The 11,751-nt window shown below is 43.3% G+C and overlaps 1 protein-coding gene across 1 annotated transcript; it reads left to right on the forward strand.

The window, feature by feature from the left end:
- The first annotated feature begins 408 nt into the window (after nucleotides 1-408).
- samd10a (sterile alpha motif domain containing 10a) lies at nucleotides 409-9,744 on the forward strand. Its single transcript, XM_062391697.1, has 4 exons — nucleotides 409-750; nucleotides 2,777-2,958; nucleotides 8,038-8,347; nucleotides 9,353-9,744. The coding sequence occupies exons 1-4, from the start codon at nucleotides 738-740 to the stop codon at nucleotides 9,376-9,378; spliced, it is 531 nt and encodes a 176-aa protein (XP_062247681.1). The 5' UTR covers nucleotides 409-737; the 3' UTR covers nucleotides 9,379-9,744.
- Nucleotides 9,745-11,751: the final 2,007 nt, after the last annotated feature.

Raw genomic sequence — 11,751 nt, forward strand, 5'->3', positions numbered from 1 at the left:
TGTCATCAACATCATCTCTCCTTCACTCAGACCACGTTGGATCAGTGAAGTTACTTTGGGGGGGCGGCAGGTGGGAGTAGGGACAGTGCTCTCTGATATCTGCCCCTCTGTCCTGCAGCTCCTCTGGACAAACCCCACATAGAGGGTCCTCCTCCGCGATGGGCCCTCTGCCCACCGGCGCGCACAGGGCCTCCTTTCTCTCAGACGAGGGGGGGGGGGGGGACTCCCCCTGTTGGACGCTGCAGTGATGAGAAGCCTTTTCATCCGGCTGCTTCTCAGTCTCCACTTGCTGCTGCTGCGCTAATTACAGGGCCCGGGGCTGCACTTTGAGCTCGCTGCGCTCAATCGGGCTCTTGAGAAGAAGCCGCGCGTCCGATTCTCACGACACAGATAGAAAATAACACACGCTGGCATACATGCACTCAGACGCGCTCCCGCCTGAGCTCGTGGAACCAGTCAGTCAGCTGCTCGGGGGCGCGCGCCTGCATGTCTCCCAACTACTTCACACTCCTCCAGCAGCGGAGCGGACACCGTGCGCACTCGGATTTTACGCTTTTTGAGGCTTTTCCCCAGGAGGATGAGGAGCGACGGTCCTTCATCCACACCTCGGTCAAAGTTATAAACACCACAGAGGAAGAGGAGGAGGAGGAAGAGGGCGCAGGACCCGCAGCAGCAGCAGCAGCAGCTCCGGAGGCGATGGGAGACTTGGAGTAGATTCACCTCGCCACTGAAACACCATGGCTGTGGACGGTAGGCAGCTTTACGCGCTATTAACGTCTTTAAAGTCGCTATTAAGGAAATGGAAACTTGGAAAATGTTGAAGCCACGCTGAGTTGGTTCGTTCAGCTCAATACTTGTGGGACCGGTTTGTCAGGTGTGTCTGTGATTTGCATCTGGTCACAAAGCGCCTGCTGTGACCTGGGAACCATCATTTAAGATTGGTCCAAGATCCAAACATCACATCTGCAGCTGAGAACTACAGTAGTAAATCTGCTTAAACAATTAGAAAGAAGATGCATCACAGGATATGTATGAGGGTCATTAATTAATAAGGTTTTAATGAGGATACAATGAGGGGTGGGGGGGGAGGGGGTCTGATGGACAATGAGCTGGTGCTGAAACGGACAGCTCACTGGACGAAGCCAGCATCACCAGTTTGATGGTGTCAGGAATCCTAAAGTTCCACTTTAAAACCATTTTAATATTTATTCTGAATTAATGTGCTTTTGCAAAAACATAGATTAATCTAGGTGACGATTGGAGTGTAGTTTGTGTGTTGTTGTTATTTAATTCCACACGTAAACGGACAACATACGGGACGATGAACATTCTGTCCCCCTGACAGGTCTCAGTGCTGCTGAGGTCAGTTTTTTATCCGCCTGGGATCCTAAAGTTTCCTTTCAAAACCTTTTTTAATCTGATAGTCACATCTTTTATTTTATTCTAAATCTATTCGCCTAAAATGTAAAGTGGGACAATCCAGGTGAAGGTTGGTGACACGTACACATTTCTGTGAGTGAGTAAAGACAAATAAGATGGAGACATTTTTAAACAGCATCGGGGTTGGAGCTCTGACATCGCCTTGTGTGACTGGTGACTATCTTTGAGCTCTCAGCTGTGGTTTACTCCATGATGAGGATCCTTCCTCCTCCATCACATTATGTTCTAAGGCTTCAGCCTCCGACAGGAAACTCACTTTCTGTGTCGCTTTTGTGTCAGAAATACCAACCGAGGAAACTCTTCACAGTTTAGTGGGATTTTAGTCAATGAAAGTGTTTTTCTGTGCGGTGGTTGCAGTTTATACGTGTGTGTTAGTTAATGAGGAATTTTCCCCTCCCATAGTAAAACTAGAGGGAAAAAGCAAAGTCGGACAAACGGTTCTAATTATCTGTATTTAATCAGTGAAAGCAGCACATTTGTGTTTACAGCCGCAGCCTGGGGGGAGTCATAAAGCCGTGAATGAAGGTTCATACACACACAGTGTTGGAGTAACACCTCAAAGAGCCTAAAAGCGCATATAGAGTTTAACTCACATAACAATCCGATGCTGCCGGTTTGCCTTGATGAGTGCAGGGCTCTGGTTTGCTCCACTTCTCAGCGGGGGACAAAGAGAGGAACACCAAAAGACGCTTGTTTGATCTCCTCAAACCCTCACGCACCGCGACACTCTCTCCGGTTCTGTCCTGCTTTCAGATTCTCTCAGTCAATTTAAGATGGTGAGAGTGCACGTTAACGCACACACACGTGCACACATGGCTCCGACGCAGCGAGAAAATCCTTCCAATCTGGCACATGAATCAGTAATGACCCCGTGGCCTCCTGCCAGAGTCTGTGCCGGTAACAGCATGTTTACTGTTGTTGCACACTTTCTTTAATTACTGGATGTTGGGAAGCCACCTGCTGTTGAGCGGGCTTGGATGTTTGCCTACAGGCCTTTTCGTAATGATGAAGAAATGGCTTGTCTCACAGCTCTGACATTCTTCACCTGCAAGACTGCACACACACATACTCACACCTGACCACCCTTATACAGGAATTACCCCAGAGCTTGTCCAGGCTTAGAGAACCCTAAGCGTTGCCTCATGCCTCCATGAGCCCTAATGACTCCATCGTCCCTGAATGACGAGCTGTCAAGCTGCGTTGGACTTAGTTTTCAAGTCATTCAGAGCCGGGGGGGGGGGGGGGTGTGCATAGCAGCACTTGTTTTCAGGTTTGTCAGTTGTTGCGTTCAGGTGCAGCTCTGAAATCACTCCTCCTCCTTCTTTTATCTTTCCAGCGGCATCCAGTTTCAGTTTCTGCAGGCCAGCTGTGGAGTACAGGGCTCTGTCCGAGGACATCAAGCACCAGCTGAGTCGGCGGACCGGTGGGAACCTCACCTGGCACGATGGACGTGGACAGAAGACAGCAGGAGGCCGGACGGTGAAGTTGCTGCAGCAGCCGGGCACTGAGGCCCTGCAGGTACTGAACCCCTTCATGACCTCAACTCCTCAAGCAGCACGTTAAGTTCAGCGACTGATGAAGTCTGACAACCTCCAAGTTTTCTTTTTTCTTCACCTAAGATTTCACAAAACAAACTGACAGGATAAGATAATAATCAATAAAACTCTGGATGTGATTTGTTGTAACAGGAAAATCGCTCAAGTTCAAATTGGAATCAGACTTACACTTGCTTTACAGAAGCAAGAAGGTCCCTGGTTTAAATCCCAGTTGGGACTACAGCTTCCTCCCATAGCTCTTAGACATGCAAATTGGGGGCTAGATTAATAGGAAAGTATAAAGTATAAGTGATATACAGGTAATGCAATCGTGATATGTTTGCTTCATCAAAACCATTGTGAACTGGTTTTCTGGATGCTCCCTTGTAGCTCACGCTCCGGCCAATCAAACGCAACTTGACTCCACTGAAACCTGAACTGAGTGGGGTGAGGTGAGGTGTCATGGCCCAGGGAGCCTCTCGTATAGCACTGGTCATTCTGTTGATTCAGTATATCTGTGGCAGGAGACGTTGTCCCTTATGTAACTTTAACCTCCAACAACCCTCACAGGAGTGCTGTCATTGTCAGCTGATGCTTCGTCCATTACGTGTGATTCAATTACTTCCTCGGTTACTCAATGTCCTGATTAAAATCATGAGGTGAGGTTAGAGGACTAGTTACTGTGAGTTTAAATAACCTGGTCAGGAATTTAACCCATGAAAGAGAGACAGTTAACATACATCTATAGGGAAACAATGTTAAAGTTAGTAAGAAAGAGAAACTATAACTTTCACAAATGACGTTTAGCCTCACAGGGCTGAACATGGTGCGGATTCCTCTGTCTCTAAACCTCGAGAGTGAGGAAGAACCAAAGAAATCCTTTTAAATCTGGACAACACAGAAACCTCAGAGAGAGCAGCTACATTGCTGATGTTGTTCAGCTAGTTCTTAGGGACTCAAAACAAAGCCTGGTGGCTGCACGTGCATGAAGACATTTCTGTGTTTTTGTGCAATTCCTGAAATTCAGTCATAGAAGTAGGTTAGTTCAGTCCATGCTTCAGTTCAAGTCGAGGTCAGCAGCGATTGACCCCGAGACGCACTGATGCATCTTAGGTCGAGTATTGAGCAGCGCATACACAATAACAAGAGGGTGCATGCAAAGGCTTTTTCTTCTTTCTACAATAATGTGAGAAAATGCAAAAACAAATCACAAAATCTGCAGTAGTTTGTTTTTTAATTCACAAAAAGTGAAGACCTCAAACCCTGGAATCACAGAAATAACCGTTTGTTTTGAACAAATCTTTTCTTGTATTGATTCCAAATAACTGAAAAATAAACAATGTTTGTGTTTAATAGTCACTATCGAGAAACAACAGATCATTAGAGACTCACAACAACAAGGAAACGCTTCTGTTCCTTGTTTTGCAACTTTCAATTTCATTATCAGCAAAATAACAAATCCAATGCTCACTAACGAAAGCAAATCTTCTCCTCGTCGTCTCATCAACATAAAAACCTTTCAGACGTCTGTAAGGAAACGTCTGAAAGAAGAAACTCTGCTTAATGTGGTCAGCCACCGTCCTCTGATGCAAATGGACACTTTGTGAGCAGAGAATGGACGCTGCTCTGGCCCAGCGGGTCGGTGGGCACTAACAGCCTTTTAGCATGACTTCAATAGCACAGGTCACTCACCACTGTACACTGCAGCACCACAGTGTTTCTCCTACTGGGAGCAGAGGGAGACAGAATCTAGTTTGATAAAGTCGGTGGATGTTGTGTTAATAAACATTATGCAAAGCCTTTTGTTTTTTTAAATAAATCTCTTAATGTGAAGCGTTGTTCCTTCCAGTCGTGATTCTGCCTCAGTTTAAATTCAATCTTTGTCTTGATAATGATTGTTCTTATCTGATGCAGCAGTGTCTGCTCCCTGCATTCAGCGAGGATCCATTTCTTTATTGTCAAATGGCCTCATTTAAAGCCCTCGGTAACAAGTCGTAGAGTCCGTGCCTTTTGTCTTCACCCGATGAAAAGCTCTTGAAGGACGGTTATGAGCTGAAGCCAAAGCTGCAGACATAGAACTGGGCCTGGCTGATAACGGAGTTGTGCACAATGTGTTGGTTTGTTTGCTTTCAATCCGTTTGGATGCACGTAACGTTGTGGTCGGTTTATTTTTGTCTTGAGGAACTTAAAGTTAATCAGAGTCGTGTGTTCGGAGGATGTGGAACATGTGGATTTGACTGTTTCTCAGCGGGAAACTCTCGTCCCCTCCTCCACTCTCCCTCCTCTCTTCCATACCATGTGTGTGTGGAAGAAACAGTAAACACTCATTACATTGTCTCTCAGTCACATGAATACCTCCATCATTTATCCAGCAGCTGCCACTGAAGACACAGAACTACACAATACTTCCCGTAATCGTTTAAAGACACGTTTTCGTTATCTCTTTGTCATGAAAGTCATTGTTCACGTAAGAACATTCCTTAATTCCAGCTTCTGAATGGTGTTCTCTGCTTTTCTCCATCTTATTTCATATTTAACTGAAAAGGCTGTTTTGTGTTTTTTAAACCATTGTTCAGAAAAAACAAGTGATTTGAAGACGTCACTTCGATTTGCCATTTTTCATAGTTTTCTGCCATCTGGACATCAAGAAAACAATGAATCGCTGCATCGACAAAATAATTGCATATTAATTAATAATGAAAAACGTTGCCTGCAGCACAAGTGGGGACAGAGGGGATTTTGGGGACAGTGCAGTCTGAGAAATTCACAAAAACTCAGAACTCACTGAATTTGTTTTCAACTGCATGACTGATGAAAGAGTTCGATTAGTCCCCCACAGTGTTACACCCGTTCCACACGATCCTAGTAATTCATTATTGATGAAATGAGGCGAATGTTTGCACCATATTAAACATGTCGGAATTCATAATATATGTGTCGCGCTTTTAGAAATCAAAACATCCACATGGAAGCTGTGATGGCTGCAGAGCAAGATATTAGGAAACTCTTTTCCAATAGTCAGGTTCCACAGTCAGAGAGTTACGTCAGCGCGGCTGTGAAGTGATAAAAACTGTTTACGACTAAAAGAAAACCGGAGTGCTTCACGGAGCTGAAATGCTTTGTTCTTCAAGTCCAAAGATAAAAGCAAGAACTTTAATAAAACTCTGTGACCGCGGTGGTTTGGACGTCTGTCAAGAGAAAAACGTTTTTCATTTTACCAGAAAAGGAAACCACACATTGTTAACGAATGAGTCTTTCTCTGGGGTGTTTCTGTTCACGCTGTTTGAGTGTTCAGGATTTACTTGTTGTTAGAGAAACATTAGATTTGATTTTTAACACTTGGGTTTGTTTGTTTTTGTCAGCTCTTGTCATGGGAAATTAGATTTAAGTACAGGTTTCAGGTATAAGTGTGAGTATGAAGATGTTTTTAGGATTATGAACTCAATATTCATTCACGCGTCTGTTTTCTATGCAAGATTCTGCAAAAATGGACCATGAGAGGCGGTGGTCTAGTGGTAGAAACTTGGAGTATGGGCAGAGAAGGTCTCTGGTTCGACTCCATGGAGAGACAACAAAAAGATGAACCTGGATTGATCTGTCCAAAAATCCAAGAGTCTCCCTACCCTGTCTAGTGCCCCTGAGCAAGGCACCTTACTCCCCCAACATCTGCTCCCCGAGCGCCGTACATGGTCGCTCACTGCTCTGTGTGTCCTGCACCAGATGGGTCCAAAGCAGAGATTAAATTTCCCTACCTGCATGAGTGTGCCTTTGCATGTCTGTGCATGTGTTTGGGATGAGTAAATGGATCTTAATCTTATCTTATCTTATCTTTAAAATTGCAAGGTTGTTTTTCAACATTTTTCTTGATTTCTTGGAGCATAATTCACGGATCTTGACGGGAAAAACAAACAGGTTCTTTTAGGAGCCTGATATTTAGGAATCTTGTAATTTGGTGCAGATCTAAACTAACTGGATGTAGATGTTGTGGTTTCAAAAGGGAGCTGTTGAGCCTTGGCAGAGGTGTGTGCTCTCTGAGAGCCCTTCTAGTTGATGAAGACTAATCTTCTGCACAGATGTCCGATGAAGAAAGTAATTAACTCGATGAGCCTCAGTTCTCCTTACTTGAACATATGAGCGTATTAAAACATGGATCTGTGGCCAGAGAAGATTCTTAGAACCCAACAGTAACATGTTTCTCTTTAGAGATATACATCATCAGTATTATCTCACATATCAAACTGTCTGAGGAACTCTGAATTATTAAAACTGATTGACTGATCAAAAGTTTGATTTCTCCTTCACCGTTTTACATCCTGTACATCTTTAAGATTAAAGAGCTGCATCTCAGGATCACACCTCCCTGCATGCTCCTGTGTCCGTGCTGCTGCTGCTGCTGCTGTTGCTGCTGCTGCTGTCCCTTAATGTTTGATCTACGTGCACATATGGTCACGTTCGTCCCCGTTTGCTTTAATGAGTGTGAAACCTGGTCCTGTGCATGTATCTGCATATGAATCATGTACGTGTCTGTATCACGACCTGTTTGCCTGAATGTGTTGAATACTGAATCATCATCATACAAATGGGAATTTCCTTCATCAAGTGTTTTTAAATGTGTAGTGTTTCCACCCGGGTGGTTCTCATGTCACATGTTCATTGTTCAAGAAGGTTATGTTTTCATGCTTCTTTGTAAATTACTGAACCAATTTCTATGAATTCTAGTGGAGCTCATAAATCCCCCTACAACTCCTTCATTCCGTAAATTAAATATTCAAAAGTCCTCATTTTTTGACTGGGATCTATGAACATCCCCATATTGTGCCTGAGGGTTTAGATAGAGAAACCTCTGCGTATAGAAGGACGTATGAATATGAAAGTGTGAATGGGACTTTCACTGTGAAGCCCAGTGAATGGTCGATACTTGAAAAGCAGCATTTACACACCGTCCATTTAAGTTCTAACATCTAAAGCTTTTCTACTGAAACCTAACGAGCTTTAATAAAAAGATGCATTAAGTCACAAACACTGTTCCTTTAATACATGTCCACCTTTTCTCTTATTTCAGTACCGCTCCCATGATAATTATGGGATTTATCACACGAGCCCGACACAGCCGAACCTGATCCGCCCCGTCGTGCTCTGGTCCCAGCAAGACGTTTGCAAATGGCTGAAGAAGCACTGTCCTCACAACTACCTGACCTACGTGGAGGCCTTCTCCCACCACGCCATCACAGGTCGCGCACTGTTGCGTCTGAACGGGGAGAAGCTGGAGAGGATGGGTTTGGTTCAGGAGACGCTTCGACAGGAGCTGCTTCAACAGGTGCTGCAGCTTCAGGTGCAGGAGGAGGGACGCAACCTGCAGCTGCTCAGCAGAGGTGAGCGTACGGTTTTCATTTTCTACCACTCAGTTCACAAACCTTTCCTTCTGAGGTATAGTTCAACATTTTGGGAAATATATCCACTATCAGGTCTGTGGAGTGGAAGTAGAGCTTCAGGCTGCAAACGGCTTGGCTGGCTCCGGTTGGATCTTTTGTTTAACTTGTGGAAAAGTGTAAAAGGACAGTTGGGTGGTTACATGTTGAATTATTTCTCAGCTGGGATTCCTTACTTCCCTGGTGTCCACTGTCTACTCCGGTAACTGAGCAGAGCCAAACTTCTTTCAGCACATAAACTAGTTAACCTTCCAGCTGAATGATCCTATACCGGTACAGAAGTGATGCTTACTATCATTGTTGTACGGCTCAGGTTGAAACCATTTGAAGAAACACAAAGACAAACACTTCAGTCTTGTGGACACGTCAACATTTAACCTGTGGGACATTCCAACGTGAAACGCTCGACATCACTGACACGTCTCCTCCGCTGCTCTGTAAAACCTTTTCTTGCCGGTGGCAGTTTCTGTGCAGCTGCTGTTTTTAAGCGACCAAGATGAAGTAAATTCTTGAAAAAGAAAATTGCGGTTTCCTCTGGGTGAAACTTGAAACTAATATTCTTAAAAGAGGTTGGAATTGGATCAGTACATATATTTGCATACCCTGCGATGTCCGACCCGGCATCGCCTGCAGTATCTGAGGTGTTTTCAACGCTGGTATTGGAACATATTTAGTTTTTTCTTGCCCAAAAAGCTGACATCAAGGTTTCAGATTTGCACAGAAGCTGCTGTAATTAATGGTGATTTATCCGAGCATGCACAGAGTTACCCACAGGAGCATGTTTCATGTTTTCAGAAAGACAGAGATGAAGTTAAATCTTGTCTTCAGCTCCCGTCTGTTAATTAGTGAGCTTCAGAGGAGACGATACCAAAGCAGCAGGAGAGATTTATATTAGGAGAACTTGTGCTGAACTTTTATTTTATTAAAATTTGTCTCTCTCTTTTGCAGCCGGCTCCTTTGGAAGGATATCATAGTCTGACGGCTGGACGAAGTGGACGCTGTGGACTTACTGGATATGTGGAAACAAAAAAAAACTAAAATGTGAATCACACTCGTGGAATCAACTCGAGTGACATCCTGAATTTTATATGAAACGGAAGTCGGAGGCATTTCATTCACCGTGTGCACGATGAGCAGACGTCATCTTCATGGACGGACTGGGAGCTGTGACTGGGAGCTGTGAAGAACAAAAAGCACCATGACAATCTGTTTCGTCAATTTATCTCTCTTCTCTGTGATTGAATACAGTGACTAATCCTCTCTCTCTCTCTCTCTCTCTCTCTCCCTCCCTCTTTTTTTTTAATGTCTGAAAAAAGGACAAATAAATAAAAAAAAACATGAATGCCTTTATCGGTCTTATTCTTGCAAATTCTCTCCCAGAGGGTCAGAAATGTGTGGAATATATGGAAGCCAATTTTTGCCACTTAACAAATTATGTTAAACTTAAAAAATGTATAATGAATTTAAAACAAAGGACTGCCAAACTCTAAATAATCACGTAATAAGTCAAAATAATGACCTCATATCTTAAAATATTGACCGAAGCTGCTTTCAGACATGCACTGAACTCCAGATAATCTCCCGTCGTTCTCTGGAGGGTCTGTGTGTGTGGACTCAAAGGTCGGGGGGGGGGGGGGGGGGGGCGGGGGGCCTGTGGACTGTCACACATGTTAAACCTCTGGATAATGTGTGAATGAGCTGATGTGAGAAAACAGCCGGAGGTCCTCTGCAGCGTTGATGACGTTTCTAACACAACGAAGGCAAAAAGTAACACAAACGATGCCAATATCTCAGAGGTGAGATTCACGTAGAAGACACAGGTGAAGATGTCAAAAGATCTTTTCACGATAAATCTGTGTTCTTAATGTTCTTTAATAAAAACACGTGACCTCTGCAGGTGATATTCTACGTCCTGCTGCTCCAGCTCTCACCTGAACGCTCTGGATAATTGTTGTTGTTGTTACATGTCCGGGGCCGAGAATCTCCTCTTGCGATGTTCATGTGTAAAAGTCAAATGGAGTTCATACATCTGAGGCTCCTTTCTCAAAATACAATTTTATCATATCTCCAAAGAATGATTTCTTTACTCATAATTATAACTTTTTAATCTCTATTTGATTTACTGTCATAGTTATGACTCTAATCTCATAATTTAGATTTGCTATCTCATAATTACAACATTTTAATCTCATAATTTAGATTTACAGTCTCATAATAATAAACTTTTTCGTCCCTTAATTTGATTTACTATCTTGTTTATTCCTTCTCAATCTCTTAATCTGATTTATTATCATAAATCGGACTTTTTAAACTCCTCATTTTGGTTTTTTCATTCATCAGTTTTTTTCCTCTCACTGGCGGAAATGAGTTTCCACAGTCTCCCCCTTCGGAGAGGTGGTGGAGACACGTGATGCTTGAACTACATTACCAACAATCCCTCAGCTCGGGGAACCAGGAATCATCCATGGCTCTGACCGGCCGGTGCCGAGGTCGCGGGATCCCCATGGAAACGGAGTTCGGGAGGATAATGTCGTCCCGCTCGGACAGGTTTGATGCTCGGGATGATTGTGACGTGTGTTTGGGTTCGATTCCCTGTAAAGACCCATTCTCTTGAGTCCGCAGCAGCAGCGTGTTGATGCTGTGCCGCTGACACACTGAGTCCTGTCAGCTGCTCTGAGTCCATGTGACAGGTCTCTTCTCTGATATTAATATTAATAATAATAATAATGATCATGATAACGGTAGCACGAGGTGTACAGTCAGTGTGTTTCATGTCGGGACTGGACGGTGGATGCAGATTCATCCGATGCGTCAAACCGCGCAGGTCCACGGAAGCAGCTGATGTTGTTGCGTCACACGAACGAGAAACCACGAGATTCTCCCTCAAATTCAAATAATGTGAAATAAAACAAAGATATTTACAGTTTTCAATCTGTAGCGTGGAACTCACTGATGTGTTTATATATTTTATTATCTATATGGTAAACATATGAAATTATTCAAAGTAGCCTAAAATGCTAGGTTAGATTTTCAACCCTTAAATTTCTGTGAAATATGATGAATCACCCATCCTCCTTTTATTCATGTCTATTGGTGATAGAAGTTTATTTACGTGCTTAGGTGTGTAACATTCAAGTAAAAGTAACACTATAGATTATTCCATTATAAGTACTCAGTGTTATACATCATTACTAATGCACTAATATGTCTATGCAATAATTAATTGTATAGTTTTGGAACTTTTTGGATTGATGAATATGTAATAATGCATCATGTCTTTTGTCTGTTTATTATAATTTTCTGCAAGGTAACTTTAGTTGTATTAAATAGCATTAATATTTAAATAA

Source organism: Platichthys flesus, chromosome 7, assembly GCF_949316205.1.
Source record: "Platichthys flesus chromosome 7, fPlaFle2.1, whole genome shotgun sequence".
NCBI classification, from domain to species: Eukaryota; Metazoa; Chordata; class Actinopteri; order Pleuronectiformes; family Pleuronectidae; genus Platichthys; species Platichthys flesus.